We start from the raw sequence: 21,110 nt of genomic DNA, 5'->3' as shown, positions 1-21,110 counted from the left end.
AACATAAGAGATCGGTTTAGATGTTAACTTAATCAATACATAATCAAAACGGTGAAAGGAGTCCATGAATAAACTGTTTGAGAGAATTTGAAATTCATGGATATGGACTTTTTACAAAAGATCCGATATACGTTAAATATTTGTGTTCCAGGGAGAGTGGGTTTTTTTTATTATTATTATTTAAATAGCAGTTCTGCGCGTGCATGTCTAAAGCAGACTTGATTGTAGAAGGAAAAAAGGGTAGCTTTAACTCGGGTATAAAGAAAAAACGTAAATCTGATAAAAGTCCAGTCATTTTCAAGGTAGGACGAACCACTTCAAACACGTTTTAAATATGAAGTCAACGTCGTGACGACACACGCTGAGCCGCTGGTCACGTGACTCATTCACCTGTGTCCAACCTGTTTATCTCCGTTGCTGCGCTCCTGTCTCGCCGCTCGGGGAACTCATTCAAATCCCCGTTGTTGACACAATTTGACTTTTTGACTTCTTTATTTTTGCTTTTATTATTATTTTGTCTCGCTTTGAACGGAACAGGCGACCAGGCTACCTGAATATTTCTTGTGTCCAGGTTTAATTTGGTCTCCCCGCCTGTTTGGACTTCGCTCTCGGTAGAAGGCCGACCTGTCTCTGCAATTATCAAACAAGGAAGTCTGCCTCTGCCTTGATGGTATCGACCGGTCGTTTGTAAATTCCAGTTAATGTCTACGTTGGATTAACTTGTAAGGCAACTATATTATCGATATTTATGGTGTAATTCTGGTGTGACATCCCTGGACTGGACGGGATAAAGCTGCTTCCAAGCTCCCCGGGACGAGGTGAGCTGTCTGATAAACAACAGTGGCATTATTAGAACAGCATTGATAGGACACTGTCATATTCTTGTTTCTATGAATTAATTATAAAAATGATTTGTTAAACACCCCCCCTGGCAGCTCACAGCCACAGGGGACTACGGAATTCACTTCAGCCCACCTCTACTTTACCTGCCCTACATTGACTTTTTTTTCTGTTTTCAGATGAACATCACCGTAGAGGACATGGATTCATCAACCCAGAATAATTCCATCGTCCACCTGGATGCACCAATTCTTCCAGACAAGTCGGATATCTCCAACATGACCATCTTCCAAACAAGCAACGGGTCAATCATAGAGGACCAGATGTTTTTAAACACGGTGGCTGCTCAAGCCCTCTCAGGGATATTTGTCTGGTCCGCCTTGCTCATAACATGCCACCAGGTAAGGCACTTGAGGAAATCACTGCAGCACACTTCATTATACACGCAGTAATTGGAATCAAAGACGGCTGAGAACTGCACCACCCTTGCTTGACGACATAAACTATATAAGAGGAGGCTTATTGCATCACTTTAGTCTATTCACTATCTCAGCTCACATTGCCCCCCCCCCCCCCCATACTCTACCCTACCTTGGTGTAAAATATTCTCTCAAGGCTGTAATTGCTCATTCTGTGATTGCCCCTCCACAGTGCATCACTGGATTGTTTTGCTACAGTTTACGCAGCAAGGAGATTAAAATTGAAGAAATCCGTTAAAGGACAGTGTGTTCAGGAAGCTCAGCACAGGCCACCTTTACCCACAATCCATCCCAGTGCTCCTGTCACTGAGTGTTTCCTCTCCTGTGCTCGCGTGTGTATGTGTGTGTGTTCCCCGCTGTGCGCAGATGATAGCTTGTCATTATGGTTTTATCATTTGCAGAGAATGCAGGAGGGTGCAGTGTATTATCAGCAAGGAAATCAATTGATATTGAGATAACAGTTAGTGCTACAGAGCATGAGGGTGTTGTTTTTCTGTTCACTGCGGGATTTAATGCTGTGCAGCTGTAACAGTTCCCAGATTCAGCCCATGATTTAGTAACATTTTGTACTGAGAAAAGCTACAATCTGACATCCTCAGGCTTGTATTCATATGTTCGGAACATATTTATGTTAACACACAGATGGTTAAATCTGTCCGTGAGTGCTTCAATTGAGTTATTTGTGTAGTTTAAAGATATCCAGCTCCCTCGCAGCATTTACGTCCTGTGGTCTACAAACAATCAATGCAAAGTAAATTGGTTTGTAACTTTTCATTATAGTACCTGTTTTGGTCAAACAAGTGGAGAAGCATTCTTTTTGTCACACAGGGAGTATAAAATGGTCTTACAATGCTGGTCATGTTTCCTCTGACTTGTCTCCAGCTCCTCTAAACTCACATTCTGAATACTAAACAGAGGTAGACAATGAGATTAAGAGCAGCAGACTGGACTCATCTCTCGCTCTGTAGCTGCGTCACGCTTTCCACATGGCTGTTAATGTACAACATATATGTTGTGAATTGTTATCTGGATTCCTGTGAAGGATTTTGAGCAAGAAGGGTGTATGATGTCATCATCAGTCCACATCATGAGTTCAGGAAGGACGTCACTAGTACTGACATGTTGCTTGCTTCTCCAACTGGAGGTTTTTTGTTTTTGTTTTTGTTTTGTTTTGTTTTTTAAATTTAGACCTGCTAGTGCCTTTTTTAAATGAGAAATAAACAAAATATGCCTCGGGTTTTTGTTCCCAATACTCTTTGTTGATTGTTGATTTATCACGTGTTACATGTTAAATTGTTTGTCTGATATTCAGTGTTTTGTTTTTGTTTTTTCAACCCCAAAGGTTGATGCCAGTCACTGCGAGTACATGACAGAAGTAAAAGACAAAGTATTAAGATTTAGAAGTTTAGGTTCTGAAGTACGTGTAAACAAGCAGTAGGATCGTATTGCATCGATGCGACGTCAAAATATCGACATATATTGCATCTTTAAAATACACATTATTTGAAATTCCCATGACACGTCTCTCATTCACTATTTCTGCCCAAGCGCGCCTCCTTCAGAAATAAAATGTTCGAAGAATATTTAAGTTGCTCTTTGGTGAGTTGATGTTGTTGATAAAATAGATTCTTCTCTGTTCAGGGAAAGTTGGTGAACAAAAGTTGTTAAATTAAATCACAGAATCAAGCAATAACAAGCCTGACTGCTAAAGTGATTTGTTCTTGTGAAATTGTATTATTTTATTGATTTATTTGCTCCCTAGAAATGAAACTATTAATAAATATTAACGCAGCTGTCTGTTATGGCTACATCCCACATATCACAACATTTCTTTGGATGAGTTCAAATGCAGTCATACAACTTTTTGAAACAACTTTTCAATTCTTTCACATGGGAAGATGACAAATGAATGGACCTGACAGTTAACATGAAGAATATCAACCGATATACCAATACGCACGGATGATAAAGTAGTGCTTCCCTATTGAGAGGTTTTAATTGAGTAATAATTGTCATTAAGTGATTCGCACAAAAAGCTCATTTTGCAGAGTTGCATGAATATTAGAACAAGCAGGCTTTATTACTCAGTCATTTATTGTAGATTGATGTCTAATGTTCTGGAGAGAAAACTCTCCAGGATTGTCTGAGGAGGTAACGCATGAATCTAGCAGGGATCTTTTGCTTTTGTTTTCTCAAAAGTGCTTTGTGATTACCTCACACTCAATTAGTTGACTAATGAGTCGGCGCTATCTTGGTTGAGTGACTGAGAATTTTTTATTAACTCATATTTTAAAAATGGTCTTTCAGGACGATGGAGTTAGAGAAGTGCCACGGCTCCGGCATCACAATAATATCCCTTAATTTGCTTCAGTCTTTAATAAGCATTTTAGGAGTGCTTTCTGCATGACTGCCTTCATCTGTATAGGGACATTTAAACTGGCAAAACAAGGTGATAGATTTTTCTCTCCAGCCGTAGCAAACTTTTTGTTTGTTGAGACCCTGAGCGGGACTATTTAATTGTACTTTGCTGCCACTGTTAAACTTCTCTCCCTCTGCTCAACATACAGATCATACTGCGCCGTGTTGGAAGCCCGTCTTTACTCTGGCGAGCGAGCGATTTATTCCAGTTGTGTTTGCAAACCAGTGTCGAATGTGGCTGCTGTGGGTGAAGTAGTATCTCATATATTTAGCTTGGTCATGTCCAGACTTGAGCTCCAAGAGCTGAACAATTATAAGCAGATCATCTGCCATATGCTGTCCAACTGGTCTGGAGACATTTGTGATTAGCTTTTACTGTTTTGACGAACGGAAGAGTTGGAACATGTTGACAGGCCTGCCGAGGTCGCTGGTAGAGGAATACTCGGCCAAGCTTCTTTCTTTTGTTTCGAACCAAAACTGAAAATTGCCTTTTGGTGTCACCCATACATTTAGGTATGTCTCTATACATTTCCTTGATATAATAAGGTATGAAGATGAATATAAACCTTAAAAATGACTAAACTAAAACCTTGCAGCTAATTTATGATGCTTGGAATTTTAGGTATCCTACTGCTACTCCTGGCCAGGTTTTTTTTTGTTGTTGTTTTTTTGTCTACAGAAGTCAGCTTCACTATGTGCAAATCATTACAGGATTATGGATGCGCATTGATTTGATTTGATTTTTTCAGTCCTGTGTAGTTTTTGATGAGTTTATTCGTGGAGTTCCATGACCAGCTGCATTCAAATGGTGCTCTGCAGCTTGTGCTCGGTGTAGCAGCTTCAGCTGATTAATGGAAGCACTCTGCCACGACAGCTGTGTTGCACCGCGTCCGCGTCTGGTGGATTTCAGCCGTTATCCTTCAGGTGCAGGTAAACTGCTGACATTTGACCTCAGGTGTTGGCCCCTCTGTGTTGGGCCATGTGTTTGTTTATTTTGCATGCTTATTTTCCACCACAGGACAAATGCACGTTCCTAAACTGCAGGGCCAACTCAGGTCTGCTTGGAAGGATGAGTCATTATGGATGGGGAGGAGTGATTGCTTCATAAAAGGAGTGATAGAGGGTATCCATGTCCACCGTAGACACCGTCCCTCAAAATTAGGGCTTTGAGAACTAGCTCCAGTCATGAATCTCTACCTAAACATCTTTCCATTGAATTTCTTTTACTGTGAGCTTATCTTTTTTTTCTCTTTTTTTTTTTTTTAAAACAAAGACTGACATTTCCCTGAAAGTTGCACGTTGCGGAATAATTGCGTCATGTGTCTGCTAGAAACATGCGACAGGGAGGAGTGGCAGAGAGGAAGACACATTTCAGACACAAAGAAAGATGACATCAGTGCTGGTTGCCTGTAAGATTGGAATTAAGATGAAAACACTAGTAATTTAGGCTTCAGTTCCAGGCAGGCCACATATTTTTTCATCGGCATGATTGCCACTGCTTCCCAAACAAACAGCAACATTCATTCTCTGCCTCGGTTCAACAAGACTGTACTTTCATCCCTTCCCAGGAGATTCGACTGTCATTTGACCCCATGTGATTCTGAATAGCAGTAACCGTTGCTCCAACAGTCAGGAGTACTAATGGCAAACAAGTTTTCTCTGACTTGCGTTATTAATATACAAACACACATTATATGTACTGTATTTAATGTTAGAACAGGATAGCCATGGTAGTTCCTACTTTTCAAATTTAAGTTTTATCGTATTTTAATATCATACGTCTTCGTCATTGTCTTCTCTCTTTTTTTTTGTTGCAGATCTACACACACCTTCGATCCTACTCTGTCCCCAACGAGCAGCGCTACATCATCCGCATCCTGTTCATTGTGCCAGTTTATGCCTTTGACTCTTGGCTCAGCCTGCTCTTCATCAGCAACGACCAGTACTATGTCTACTTTGATTCAGTTCGAGATTGCTACGAAGGTAATATCACAGGCCCCCTCTCCATTTTCTTTCTAATAACTTCCAGACTTTCATTCTGTTGTGACACAGTAATGAACTGAGTTCCCCCCTGCCCTCATATCTTACATGGATGTCAGGTGAGAGGTTGCCGGGAAATAGAAGGAACCAACCAAACTCGTTTTTCATGCCAGCTGATGTTCTCGTGTTACCAGACCCTTTTATTTGAGGTGTTCCATATCCAAGGGGAAGGAATTTTATAAGGATCTTTTTTTTGCACGCTGCTTTGTAGTGTCTGCCAGTGGAAAAAAAACAAAAACGTTTGCTTTCAGTCCAGATATTTACTTTTTTTTTTTTTATTTAGCCAGGTTGTTGTTTTTTTTTAGCATCAGAATTAAATCATTCTGTAGTTTATAGTTTAATGTATTTTGTAATCACAACTATTTATTCAAGATAGAAGACCAAATCACTTCACAAATAGCAAAGATAAATCATATGCAAAATTGATGACAAACAATTTAAAGAAAGGATGAGGAGGAAATGCATTATTCAGGAGATTAGTTTTTAGTTTGCAGACCAATTTTGTGGCTGATTGATAGTGAGGCGCATCAGGAAGCAGGCAAACGGGAATACCACCAGCGGCTGTGGCTAAAACACAATGAACCCTCTCCTGACTGGACACCATCTGCATTAGCTTCATTTAATCTCTCCTTAAATAGCAACAAAGGATTAGGAAGGGATTTCCAAGACACAGAACCCTTGGAAGCTTCTTAATGTAAGGACTGAAACATTTATTGTTCCATAATGTAGGACTAATTATTCTTTATCATGGGGAAGTTTTGTCTTCTGAAAATGATTGACCTTTTTAAATGAAGTTTTATGGAACTCGTGAGAAATCACTCGGTTCACACAGATGCGTGGTGTGGGGGGGGGTGTAAAAGAATGAACTCCTGTCTTTGTGTTGCAGCATTTGTCATTTACAATTTCCTGAGCCTGTCCTTTGAGTATCTGGGAGGAGAAAGTGCGATCATGTCTGAGATTCGAGGGAAGCCCATACAGTGAGTTCACTCTTTCCAACTCCACAGACAGTTGGGGTAAACACATGCACACTTTTGAAAGAAAAAAAATCTATGAATATGTTGAATATTTAGTAGTAAATGAATCATAAAGTTTTCATCTTTAGCTATGATTGGACTTTGTCTCCATGCTTATCACTAAAAGGTGCATTTCTGACCTTGAGTTAGTGTTTTGAATGAAAAGGGTGAAAGTCCTGGCAATAAACAATTGTGTTGTTAATCTGTAATGTTACCCTTTATCTCTGACCTGTCTTGTCAGGCTGTGTTTTATTACTAACTGCTACAGGCCAGCAGCTCTTCTGTTCATTCCTAAGACAGCAGAGAAATGATGGCATTACATCATCTTGCTGTAGAATTGTTCACTTTTCTGAGTTGCTGTTTCAGGACCTTCAAAGATATCCAGCATTTCAACAAAACGGGTGTTAACATTCTCCATAAATCAGTTCATTTAACAATTTCTTTATTGACGAGCATATAACACACAAGAGTTCTAACCCCCAAACCAGTGGTTCCTTAGCAAGGGTCATGTGTACTAAAGATCATGTGCACAGGCTTTGTCTGCTTTGAGGTGTTCAAAAATAGATTTGCATATGTTACATAAAATCATAGTAGCCCACTTGACGATTTATTAACAAAAGCTTGACTACAAAACTGTAGACAATACTGTGGCACCCGTAGCAGCACGACAGCTCTCCAGAAGTGAAGCCAAAGTATCTTAACAGCTCTCCTCCAGGAAGCGCTTGACTTCATATGCGGCAGACTTATCAATAAGCTGAGCATGCATTTTTAATGTCTTTCATGCAGTGATCATAATTTAACTGTTGGAAGTCACAATCTTGATTAAAATTAATATTTGATGATTGCAACCCAATTATTATTCTTTTGCATATTATACACAACTGAAACATAACACCCCAGACCTCTGTTATCTACCTCTTATAACAGCAAAGTATAGCAGACATGGCTACAGATAGTTTTTTTTATCGTAGGTGTTTGGTGAAATGTGGGAGTGGAGCAGGAAAAAAATTAGCCTGCTCAGCTTCTACAGTTACATAATTAAGGATAAAGATTATTTTGCCAAAAAAATATTATGTCTTTGAGAGAAAAAAAAAGCATTCTCTACATTCGGTAAAAGAATTGGCCAGCACATGTGTGTATTTAGCCTAATAGCAGTCTTATCAAGTTTTGAACAAATGACAAAAAAAATAATACCCACCTACCTACCTCACTCAATACCCCCATAATGAAAGTGTAAACAGAACTTAAGAAATGTTTGCAAATGTATCAAAAAGGAAATCCTGAAATTTCACATTGACTTAAGTATTCAGATCCTTTAGTCAGTACTTAGTTGAAGCACCTTGGGCAGGGATTACAGCCTTGAGCCTTTTGGGGTATGACGCGACAAGCTTTTCACACCTGGATTTGGGGATTTTCTGACATTCTGTGCAGATCCTATCAAGATTTATCAGCTCAGATGGGGACCTTCAGTGGACATTTTCAGAAATGTGAAAATGCTCCGCAGGGTTCAAGTTGGGACACCAACAGACAGACTATTCAGAGTGGTCCCTAAGTCACTTCAGAATTGCCATTGATGACCTATCGGAAGGTCAACCTTTGATCTGAGCTCCTTAGTGTTCTGCAGCAGGATTTTATTTTAGGATATCACTTTATTTTTCTCTGTCATGCTTCATCCTTGGAATAGTATTGGTCAGAAGATGAGCAGTGCTAAGTTTTCTTCTGACACGAGGCTTATAACTAAGGCCAAACAGTTCAATCTGTCATCCGACCTGAGACTCTCACCCTCTGAGAACCCTTTAGGTGCTTTATAGCAAAGTCCAAGTGGACAATTGTGTGTCTTTCCCGGAGGAAAGGCTTCTGTCTGGCCCAGATTGGTGGAGTGCTGCTGTAATGATTCACAGTTCTAGAAGATTCTGCCATCGCCACACATCTGTGGAGCCTTTCACCAAAGCCCTTCTCCACTGTCGCTCAGTTTGTTTGTTCATATTCAAATTTATGTCGTAGATTTAGTAGATGAAGCTCAATGCGTCATGTTCTCATCAATAAGCGAAATAACCCCGAGCTGCTCAAAGAAAACTACACCTCAGATGTAGAGAATCCGGGGAATCAAAACAGAACTGTTGCTAACGATTGCACGATTTCTTCACATTGCATTTTGAGTGCTTGAGCATCAGCAACCTTTTTGTAGAGAAGACAAAAAAAAGCGTACAACTTAAATAATTATATGATAACGCATGAAATGATCATCACTGCCAGAGATTTCATCAAGCTAATGTTTCAAACGATATTCACCTTGAAGTCATTTAATATCATGTGATCAGTGTAACTCAGTACAGTCCAACAGCACCACAAACGACACCCTTCAAAATGGCCACTAAAATAAAACAGTTCCTCGTAGTCCTCCCTTACGTGACCAGAAACATGTCGTGTGTACTTTCAGGTCAAGCTGCCTGTACGGTACCTGCTGTCTGGTTGGGATGAGTTACTCCATCGGCTTTTTGAGATTCTGCAAACAGGTGAGCTTCAGTCATCGCCATATCTCATTTCCAGAGGTGCCACTGAAACAGGTCGCTGAAAAAAAAACAGACACTGAAAATACAAATATCAAACATATATTATACTGGGCTTCATAAATTACCATTTTGTTCAGATGTCAAGTCTTCCTCTCAAATGACAGCTGTTATAATTGACTGTCTGCTTTTCAGAGGATAACATCCAGTAGGTAAAAATGAAGACAAAAGCAATTGAGAGCAGGTGAAATCAGCTTGATAATAAACCCAGTGAGATGGTAAGAGCTGTCAACAAGGAGCTCCAAGAGTGTCGAGGGATGCTGCTCAGGTTCCCAGTATAAAGCTGATGGATATCAGAAATGAATGTTATGACTTCAGAACAAGATACATGATGGAATGATTTGAACTTTTTCTTTCTTAAAATAAGCGGCATAATAAATGCTGACTGTGGATTCACAGGAATCCTTTGCCAGGTATTTTAAAAAGGAAAACTTTGGAAGTTCCTTGTGTTGTGCGAACTGTTTTGGTATAAATCAAAACCAAGTAAAAATATATATCTCTGAGCGGGAAAACAACGATCAGTCCAATGGGTTCTTAAAAAGACTTGCACTGTGATACGTGTTCTGCATAATATCATCCATCCGTGAAAAGAACATGCCAACTTTTATGCTTATTTGACATCCTCTCCAAAGCCAGAGAAGATGGACACCCGTCACTCTTCCCCTTTGGGTGTAGCTGTGACCCACAAATACCAGCTGAACGCGAGTAAGATTAGCGCAATGAATGGTTGTGGTTGCAAGTTGAAGCAAAAGTTATCAAATACGCTTCTCTCCAAAACAATTTATGTCTACATGAACAAAACTTAACAGGCATAACAAACCCAAGGAAGCTGAATGTGAAGTCTTTCACTCCAAATGAAATAAGACTGTGGAGTTCTGTTCTAATTTATTTTCAGTCCATAGCACCTGGTCACCAACCATCCACCAGCTGTGCGGAGCAAGTTTTGTCCAGTTCCAGCTACGTATCTGCTAGAGCACACGAGATCTCAAAGGCCTTGATCCATTTTCGTGAAACATTAGCATTCTTTTCACAAGCTTCTAAAGAGAAGTTAACAAATGAACCACTGATATGGAGAAGCAGCCTTGGGTTATGGTGGTTCTTGGAGATAAGGTGAGAGGATAAGCTGCACTTGCATCCTAAACTTGTTTTTGACATTTCACTTTCAAGTCCTTTATCATGTACAGGATACTTTAGGCCCTTTTCTTTTTTCAAGCTGGGCACTAGCACAATCACACAGACCTTAGGGGTAGCTGTTTTGCTAAATACTTGCTAACGGGGATCCAAATATGTTATCTCAACATGTGTGCATGTGGGTGGGACCAACTATGTTTTCTTGTTTAGGATGAAGCAGGTGCTGCGGTGGGGGGGTGAATAGATTAGTATTTGGTTGAAAATAAAACCAGCAGGTGGAGTCACGTTTAGCGCTCGCCCTTCTCTGATAGGCAGGTTAAATGGAATCAGAGTCATTAAAATATGTATAGCCCAGAATATGCAATGGGAAAAAAATGCAAGTTTACCTCATTTTGCCTTAATTTATTAGTTATGTCTCAGGCCAGTAATACCAAGACCAGTACATAAAAAAAAACATGGAAAAAAAGAGTCAAAAATGAAATAACAGCCAATTTGCCAAAGTGCTTTGCAAACATTTGCACTCCAAATAATTTTGCATCAGTAGGAAAATGGGCTTCCCAACATGTTTTTCTTTTTCTCATTACCAAAATGTAATCTTTAAGCAGTTGGATGAGCAAGTGTTGTTTCCATGCAAGGTAAACCACCATACACAAATAATTGACATGGATATGATTCCTCCTTCATTTCTTGTTCCTGGGCAGGGGTTTATCAAAAAAAAGTAGAATTTCCTTTTCAGAACCTAATAATGCAAGATACTGAGTCTGGTATGTAAAGCAACAGTACAGTGAAATAATGATTTCCTTATTCATGTTAAAAAAGATCAGCTTTTCATGTCTGTATTGTAAAACTCAAAATCGAGAAGTGTTGGTCCTAATTAATACTCAGGAGCACATGAATCTGCTCTGTCGATAGTTGCCTTCCGTGAACTATGGCAGTGAAATACGGTCGCGTTACTAATTATTAAAGAGAAAATGCCTCAAATCATTTCAAGCTGGGAATTGACAATTAAAAATTTATTTTTGTATTTCTTTTAATGGAAAATGCCAGCAGGTTGCACGGACGCAGTTACTGTCTGGAATTGAAGACTTAACCACAGCTGACTTTTAAGCCAGGGGCATGAGGACTGTGCATTGTGTTTTTTTCCATCAAGCATGTCAGGAAATATTTAACATTGTTTTCCATTTATTGAGGCAGACAAACCAGAATATGCACATGGCACGCAAAGACTGCCAGCACTAAAATCGTCAAAGCAAATGTTAATATTATCCCGATACTGATGCGCAGGTACTTTCCCCCTTGTTACTTGTTTCCACTATTTATTGTGAATTATGATTTATCACTCGTTTGTGCTTGTAAATTTTTACATTTTCAATTTGTATCATTATTTGTACTTATTTTGACTTGCATTTTGTAGCATCGCATTAGGAAATGTTGCTGGCAAATTGACAAAAAACACCCTCAATTTTGCAAAAAAGGTTTTTAAACTTGCTCAAGGAGATTTTTCTCAAAGTGGTAAATGTGCATAATGTGTTGTTGTTGTTATTTTTTAAATAATCTAAACATATTTTGAACGCTGGTTTGTGACCAGTTGTATCAGCTGCCGGAACATTCCTGGATGTCCCCAAACGTTGAACAGCATGCAACATGGCTGACAGTGGCTGGTATGAAGAAGACCTCATATTCTTCTTCAGCTATGCATCATGTTGCCTATACTGCCATCTTCTGATGAAAATACACATTGCATCCCCAAGTATCCAGTTGATGGAAATGTACCTAATTCGCATTTCCTTTTTGCTACATTTGAGTACTTCTCTCTTAAAATCCCCCTGACCACGTAATAGAAAAACTACTCTGTTGTAATTTTATTCGGTTATATTTAATGTTATAATTGAAGATAGTACAGTAAAAATGTATAAAGTTCTTTACAAAATTTGAATAACTGTTGAAAGTGAGTCTGATGTTACCTGGTGGATCAAAGAACAATCCCAGGTTAACACGGGTGTCGGTCCGCAGACAAAGCCCTGGTATCAGTGTCTGGATCTGATCGCCGCAACCCCGATAAATGCTTATTGATGCCATTCAGTCCGGCCCATAGTCATCTCATTCTAGAAAGCCTCCCTCTGGCTAATCAAGTTGAACACGCTTGGTCTGTTGCTTCCCACCACCACAGCAGTGATTTGACTTTAGTGCAGCCTCTGTCAAATTGGTTGGTTCAGGCTTCAGTTCACATCACAGAGGACACCTGTCCTTCAGTCTGATCTTGCATGCAGGTCAACACCCCTCTGCTTCTTGTTATCCTAGTCAGTTGCCATTGACATCAGCAGCGAGACACTATGGTTTACTCTTTGGAATTGAAGGAAAGACAACAGAAGTAGCAATGAAACACCTAATTTACTCATAGATTTTCCGTCTGTTATACCCCTACAACTAAGCACGAGTACTTGAATATTTAAATCTCGTAAGTCATCCTTCACCTGTCACTGCATGTTTGGCTGTCTGATTTGGAATTGCAATTTGTTCTCCAGGCAACTCTCCAGTTCTGTGTCGTCAAACCCATCATGGCCGTCATCACCATCATCCTGCAGGCTTTTGGCAAATATCATGACGGTGATTTTAAGTGAGCAGCGATCCTCTTTGCATTTTATTCATGATGTACTGTTTTCTATGCATCTATGTTATTGCCAGCAGGGTTGTTTTGCTGTTTTTGTGCACCTGGAATAAAAATGTGCAGATGGAGATAACTATATATCCTCCTTACAGCAGAGCAGATGACTTTTTTTTTATTAATTTGTATTATTTTTGCCTTTTTATGCAAAAGCTGTGGCCAGAGGCATCATTTTTCATATTTTCCATCCATATGTCTCATTCTCTTGAACAGAAAAGCCCCGTGGCAATGACTTCAAATTTGGTGCAAATATTCATTAGGATGATTGATTGGGTTTTTGCATTTACAGTCAATTATGACACAAAATTTCATACAAAAGTCATTATAGAATATGGAGATAGCATTATTTATATCCAAAATGTGCAAGGTTAATTTCAGTGTGAGATCGTAATGGTCTGCAACGATTCTCCAGCTGTTATTCAATTTGAGTTCCAATTAGCCAAAAAACACACTTAGAACATGTTATGGAATCCCTTTAGCGTCTGCACAACACACAGTTTATTATGAAACTGGACAAACGGACCAAATATGGCGCAAAGAATAACATATTACAGGTTTTCCTCGCTTGTGGTAAGTAGGCTGGTGTGAAGGAATTTAATTGTGGTTGGAAGCAAATTGTTATGAGGGGAGATTAATGGTTTCATCTCATATGGTTACATTTGACTGTCAGGCGATTAAAAACGTCTGCGTGTGAAGAGTTTGCTGTCACACCAGAAAAGTCAATAAGGATGTTGAGAGGAACATTTCCAATACGCCAGTCTTCAAGTGGAATCAAAGGCAATACAATGTAATGCCAATGAACTGGTTTGTTTTTAGGTCGTCTTCTCTGCCGCTGAAAGTCTGCCTGAAGATTTCGCTGTGACGACACGTGTCTCTATCTATCTAGATCATGATTATTCACAAATTGTTTCCCTGTACAATACTTTCAGCCAACCATGTACTCTATACTGCACGGCAGTAATTAGCGCAGTTATCAGTGCTGAATGCTCTGTGTGTCTGTCTGTGCCTCAAATGCAAAGAGGACAGAGGGTGTAATGAAGCACAGACTGTTTATCAGATGCATCCTGAGATCAAAAGGCCTTGTAAAAACAGGCTTTATTAGCTGTTAGTTGAAATAGGAGGACAAAAGGCTACATTTCCTGTTGCTCCTGCAATATGGCTGCAGTTTTTAGTAGCAGCTGTCAGTGGTTTTCACTCCTCAGTTCAAATCCGTGAATCGAGTGAAAACAGGAATGAGCTGTTGAGATTTCTCACAGGATGCAGATGAATTTGAACTATACATTATGAAACTCTTCATTTGTGAATGGAATATGTGTAACTGTGGGGCTCTCCTATCTGCTCCTGTGCAGCGTGAATGGAGGCTACCTGTACATCACAATCATCTACAACTTCTCCGTCAGCCTGGCTCTCTACGCTCTCTTCCTCTTCTTCTTTGCAACAAGTGACCTGCTCAGACCGTACGAGCCAGTCCTCAAATTCCTCACTATCAAATCCGTCATCTTCTTATCCTTCTGGCAAGGTAAGTCTTCTGTTCTCCTTATTTTACTATGACATCTCTGAAGAGAAAAGTCTAAACTGATGAACGTGTTGTTGCAGGAATGGTCCTCGCCATCCTAGAACGCTGCGGTGTCATTCCTAATGCACTGTTCATCGACGGGCACGAGGTCGGTGCTGGCACTGTGTCAGCTGGCTGGCAGAACTTTATCATCTGCATTGAAATGTTCTTTGCTGCCATTGCACTCCGATACGCCTTCACCTGCACCGTCTACCAGGAGAAGAAAAATGAAGTGCCAGGTGAGTCGTCTGTGAGCTGATCATTACCTCCAGGCATGTTTCCATCAACGTGAAATGATGCACATTTTGAAGTATTGCATTTGAACAGGTTGATGGAAATGACAACATTCTAAAAATTACCTCAATTTCTCTAAAATATTTCTGCTTGCTTGCGGTGGTGTTTTTGTTGTTTTTCATTTTCTTGCTTTTTTCATAATACTGGATGCACAATACTAGAGATAGAATCCCTTTTTTCAAAAAAGTTCTGACTTAGCAAATCTTAAATTTACGTGACCGACCGGCAGTGTCCACCGATGGCATCTTCCTGTGTATTACCAAATTTTATCTTCGTTTCCAGACAGCATGTAATATGGCTAAAACCAGCTGGCACAAAAGAACAATTTCAACTCACCCTACTGAAACTAATACCACAAGACCTTTTGCAGATGGATGGCTGTCGATGGCCAAGACCACCTCTTCTTATTCTCAGTTACAGCCATGTAACGTTGACGATACGGCCATCATATAATTAAAATATGCATCACATAACCTAGTTTATGCACTCTTAACCAGCTGATGGAAAGGCTCCTAATTTGCATTTTTATGCATTCCTGTCTGTAAAAGCTGCAAGCTGGAGATGGTTTTGGTTGTCCCTAAATCCATTGGTACGACCCATTTTCTGTTAAGGCCATATCTCTGGAATGCTTTGAGGGGCTCAAAATTTGCCACAAAGTTCCTTTGGGACTTAAGATGAACTGAAAAGATTTTGGCATTCAAGGTCACTGTGACAGACACACAACCTGGACATCAGTGACACTTCCAAAGTTGACTTAAAATTTCCTTTGACAGCTGAACCTAAAAACGACAATTGTCTCTCTTCCTTCCTCAAATCGTTGGCTAGATAATGAATAATAAAACCACAAACAGTAACAGGAATTGCTCTGCCCCGCACAGTCAGACGGATGTTTGAAATTAGATTTCACATTCAGCCTCTGCTGTGTTCTCTGTGATACACTTGCAGGCTTCTGTGAATATTTACAGATTGATCCTTTTGAATATCTTGTTGCTGTGAGCTGTCAGTCAGGCTGGAAGTCAGCAGGGGTTGCCTCAGCCCAAGGGCATGCATTGATACTGGTGGCTCGGTGGACAGTCGACTTTAAAGCCAAGCAGAGGCAGATGACGGGAAAGTCATCAGCTCGGTACAGAAGCTAGCAGGGGGGGCGAGCACTACACCTTTGATGTCAGTGTTATTCACAAGTAAAAGACAATTCAAGAGAAAAACCTTGAGCAGCGATCAAGCACTTTCTGCTATAGCTTGCCTGTATTTCATAGAGAACTTTGTATTTTGTTGTAAAGGCTCACGTCTATAGCACTTTATAATGTTTGTTTCAATAAGTGCTCTACAAATAGACTTATTAATCATAATAATAATAATAGGAAATCCTCTGACATGCAGCAGCACTGATAATTGTTAATTCCAACTTTTCCAGATAAACGTATGTCCTCAACCATTTATCTTGCCCGTGAAAACTTGATCGTATTTTATTTACTGTTCGGTTAGATGTTGAGTTCCTCAGTCAAATTTATTCATACTCCAAATCCTCCGATCGAATAGGTTTTTTTTGTTTGTTTGGTTTTTTTTAGTTCATCCACTTCTGGCTCCCAACTCCCTCATCGTCAGTTGTAAAATAGGGAAAAAAAAGCTAGTGTCTAATTAATAGCACTGCGGGAGGGCGGAGTGTAAAAAATTCACCTAACCTGCTGCAACCTGTACAGCTGGTTAAAAACTGCAATTTTATTATCTATAGTTCACATAATGGTTCGCTTTACTCCGTTTTCAGTAAAGAAAAAATAAGGGGCCGCTGTAAAACTTAATTCCAGCAGCATTCGCAGTGTTTCCCATCAGCAGGTCGTGTTGCCATTAGCTTCTTGTGAGGGGACTTGGGAATCATCCCTGGTCAGTACAAACAAAGTCTGTTTTTCTGTTGTTGTTTTCTAGACAAACACAAATCTGGTACAGCTCAGTGTGTGTAACAGTGGCGTTCTGACCTTGCAGCGCTGGAGGTCGTGGTACCTTTGTGCCACTTGGTTCAGACTGAGTCCATCTCCTGTTCAAAGCTGCTGTTTTTTGCACTTAATTTACCTTTTTGATGTTTTTCATTCATTTGTAGTGCAGATAAATACAGGTGGAAAGACATGGACGTGTGTATGGCTTGGTGCAGGACATACCACATGTACACAGACAAAAAAAAATACTAGCCCATAGTCCCACACAACATGAACTATAACGTAAGTGTAAGAGATGTTGCTTCAAAAAGTTTCAGATTGTTACCTCAACTCCAGCCCTGTTGGACTGGGTGAAAGGAAAAACTCAGCAGACCATACATAACTGCTCCCCCAGCCCATGTATCGCCCTTCTTTGTCACCTCCAAACACCAATCCAGACTGCTCTGCCAGTGACCCTGAAATGCAAGGCTGTGGATTTCTAATGGTTCTTTGTTTGCTCTGGACACCCTTTTAGTGCACAGCTAAATTCAACCTGGCTCACAGCTCAGCACCGAGGGACTGTGGCTGGACACTTTCCCCCCATTTATTTACTGTTGCGTAAAAAAAAAACCGCCCAATTAAATAGATAAAACAGGACTGTTGAGATCTTTTAAAATGTTTTCCTAAGTATCATATATCAGTATTTCACATGAAAATACGTTAAAGGTAGGTGATCCACATCAGCCAAGGTGTTTGTTGGTACGTGCAAGTTTATCGATGCATCATAACCACCATAGATTAGTTGAACTGTTTTAATACAATAAATGAATCCCACCATTTTTGTTCAAGTTTACCTTTCCTCCCTTTTATAAAGCCACATTCTTATCCAATGCAGGATTGAAATGAAATGAAATGAAGTCCCTGCTGTCTGTGTTCCTGTGCCCCCCCTCAGAGAACATCCCCCCTATGCAGAGCATTTCCAGTGGCCTGAAGGAGACCATCAATCCAGGAGACATGGTGCAGGATGCCATCCACAACTTCTCCCCAGCCTACCAGCAATACACCCAGCAGTCCACACAAGAGGTGATCCAGCCCTGCCCAAACGGAAAAGTCGCCGCAGGCACCAAGGGCTCCCGTAAGGCTGACAAGATCATGCTGATCACCTCTGATGACGAGTTCTAGGCATTTTTTTCAGCAGGATCCAGGTGTTTATGTCCTTGCCACCCCCTCCCTCTCTCTCCAACCCCCCTTGGGAAGAAGCTATACTGCATTTGGTGCAAAAGCTGGATTGAATCCAGGTATTTAATTTTCATTATCCCAGTATTTAAAACGGACCATTCACTTCTGTCTTAATGATTAATTAAAGCGCCAAGAAGAGGATGAAATTACTAATAGTTTTTAAGTTGATAGCTCAGTGACCACAGAAGCGGTCTGGCTCCGTCTTGGCTACACTGATCACTGGATAATGTCACCTTCACTCCATCACACAAGTCTAGAACTTCTTACAGTTTCTCTGTCTGAAGCAGCTGCTGGATGTTCAGCTCTGATACTCTGATGTCTGTCACGATGTCGAGGCTCAGTCTCCGCACCCTCTGATTCATGTTGGTCTCAAAGAAGACATGATTAATATGTGACTTCCAGGTGGGAAGCAGGGAGGAACCACACTTCATGGACTGTGTCTCTGGCATCTGCTTGTTTGAAGTATTTGGTGATTGTTCCTCTGCATGGTTTCCTGACAAATGGGCGAATTTATTCAAAGACACATTCATTTTGGAGCATGTACTTCAAACTGCAGACTACCACACTTGGATACATCTACTGTACCATGTACAAACTGTTTAAACCAGTCCCTCCTACAAAGCGGGAGTTGTTGTTCTTGTTATTTCCTTAGCATGCTTAGCAGTCAGAGCAACTAGACAGCAGATTTTGTAGCTTTTACACTCTTGTAAATGTTTTTGGCAAAGGCCTTTTTTGAGTTGGGATGACTATTTATATCATAATTCCACATTCCAGGGATTATATTTTTTCAAATATGTACAGAATGGGATTGGTGTAATTCCAGTTTTTCATGTTTAATATGTTCTTTGTATGTTCAAGAAATAGGAATTTTGATTAAAAAATAAGGAAGATACTGAGATATAGATATATATAATGTGTTTAGTATAGATAAAATAACCTACTTTCTCCCATTTTGTGTAATAATAAGTCAAATGGCAGAGATGACGTGCGGAAGTAGTTTAAGTTTTGATGCCGTCTTGTGCCAACGCTTGCTGTCTCTGGAAAAACAAAAACAAAGAGTATGTGCAAGCAAAATAATGTGAAAATAATTCAAAACTTGTGCAGAATAAAACAGTTTTTGTTGTGTAGTTTGCATGAATTGAACTGAGCCCTTTTTTCAATGAGGAAAAAGCTTTATTTGAAAGTACAAAAACAGACACAGCAGACCTATTTATAGGAATAATTTACCATACTTTAAATCAGAGCAGAGACAAATAGAGATCTTATTTGTACATGAGGGTAGTTCATTGAGAAAAACATGTCAATAAATGAAAGCAAAAATAATTTAGGTGTTTTTAATAAAATTACACAAATCAATGAAATAAATAGAAATATGAGCAGAGTAATGACAAGTTTGTGACGGGTACATACTCAGTTTATGCTGCCGTATTTCTGTCCTCACTGACAGTCATTCATTAAGTCTCATCGCGTTGACACGAGACCACGTAGAACAAGGAGATTCCACTTTGAAACAACATAGAAACTGCTGCTGTTGAACTAACATTCAATGTATTTCATCAATTATTTCACCCATAACCATATATATATATTCCTATTGTGGAGCTTTTTTCAGTCTACAACCATAAAACTTACTTTCTACATTAAATACTTTATAGCTTGTTGGACTGGTTAAGCTTGTGTTTGGATGTTTAAAGACATATTTTCAGAAGGAGAAACAAAAACCAGCAACATCATTTCCACACATTTTCATTGTTATGGCTCATATGAAAATATTAAATCTATCGTGTATGTGAAACTTCCATTAAACTGGAGAAGAAAGAGGACTTTTAGTAAACATTCATCCCACATATACCTCTTTTCACCCATAGTCTTTATGTACTGCTTTCTGAAATGAACTGATACCCTTTCTGTAGGGAAATTCTATCATTTTTAAATGTATGAAATAAGATTTTACCACATTTGGCAAAAAAATCGATTTTAGAATGTAGCCTATGGACCTGTGGTGGGCCACATTTGTAACACCAACAATGTACTCAATTCACCTGGAGGGAGGTTTGTCTTATTATGGTATGGCACATTGAATGCATACGTTTTCTGTGCTGTTTTTAAGGAGTTTTGGTTCGTAGTTCTACCACAAGAGGTCACTGTAACACCTTGAAGGGTTTGTGAGAAAACAAGCAGAACAGAAAGTGACCAATGTAAACATGAGATGAATTCATGTCGGAACAGAGCTTAAACATGACATTTCTTGATGGACGGTCTTAAGCAGCTTTAGACTAATGTTCAGGCAAAGTTTCACACGAGTTTAAAAAGAATCATCATCGGTGTTTGAAACTTTCTTCTAATTGAATTGGCGTCTTCTTTTTTTTTTTGTTTAAGGATTTTTTATAAATGTTCTTAATAATGTATTAGCTTTACCAGAAGGTCATTACTCAATTTCAAAAGCAAAGTCTCTCATTTTATTTTCCCCTCGACTAAAAGAGCAGAAAAGTCCCACGTCTAATGAACATTTGGTGAATATTTGGAGATCTGATCTGACTAATGGGTCTGTTGAATTCTGAACACTTCATTGATTGAATACTGTTGTTAAGTGTATAGTTGATGTTGAATTCCTCTTGCATAGACTGTTACACTGGCAACATTTCTCCATGTTACATTTGACTCAAGTTTCTAAAGGAACAGATTTAAAAATGAAGAGAAACGACACTTCACCAACGATGTAAACCGTCAATTCTCTGCAATGAGAGATAATGCAGTCTGTATGTAGCCTTAGTCACTGCCCGCCTAAATTGTGAATTTGACAAATAGTATACAGGAAGGAGGAGAGGAACTCTTCATGGGGCATAAATACTCTCAAAATAGACTTAATGTCTGAGAATAGGTTTTTTTCACTGTAAATGTGGATACAACTTTCTTTCAGAAAAAGGTCAGCATCGACGTAATTGGACTTCAAAGA

The 21,110-nt window shown here is 39.6% G+C and overlaps 1 protein-coding gene across 1 annotated transcript; it reads left to right on the top strand.

Moving 5' to 3' along the window:
* The first annotated feature begins 35 nt into the window (after positions 1-35).
* On the top strand, positions 36-19,297 carry tmem184a (transmembrane protein 184a). The gene is made up of 9 exons (XM_086186378.1): positions 36-818; positions 1,020-1,241; positions 5,555-5,720; positions 6,664-6,754; positions 9,231-9,306; positions 13,017-13,108; positions 14,506-14,675; positions 14,753-14,950; positions 17,868-19,297. The coding sequence occupies exons 2-9, from the start codon at positions 1,020-1,022 to the stop codon at positions 18,095-18,097; spliced, it is 1,245 nt and encodes a 414-aa protein (XP_086042504.1). The 5' UTR covers positions 36-818; the 3' UTR covers positions 18,098-19,297.
* The last annotated feature ends 1,813 nt before the right edge of the window (positions 19,298-21,110 follow it).

Source organism: Aulostomus chinensis, chromosome 18 (genome assembly GCF_037954235.1).
Source record: "Aulostomus chinensis isolate RoL2024-O1b breed Wild chromosome 18, RoL_Achi_v1.0, whole genome shotgun sequence".
NCBI lineage: Eukaryota > Metazoa > Chordata > Actinopteri > Syngnathiformes > Aulostomidae > Aulostomus > Aulostomus chinensis.
Note: the sequence above shows the minus strand (reverse complement) of the source record. Positions and strands in the feature narration are given on the sequence as shown.

What these genes read in the sequence shown, in the direction of transcription:
- tmem184a (XM_086186378.1), top strand. Translation starts at nt 1,020, where the DNA reads ATGAACATCACCGTAGAGGACATGGATTCATCAACCCAGAATAATTCC. An exon ending in TTTTGAGATTCTGCAAACAG is followed by an intron (nt 9,307 to 13,016) that starts GTGAGCTTCAGT and finishes TTTGTTCTCCAG; the next exon opens with GCAACTCTCCAGTTCTGTGT. An exon ending in CTTCTTATCCTTCTGGCAAG is followed by an intron (nt 14,676 to 14,752) that starts GTAAGTCTTCTG and finishes GTGTTGTTGCAG; the next exon opens with GAATGGTCCTCGCCATCCTA.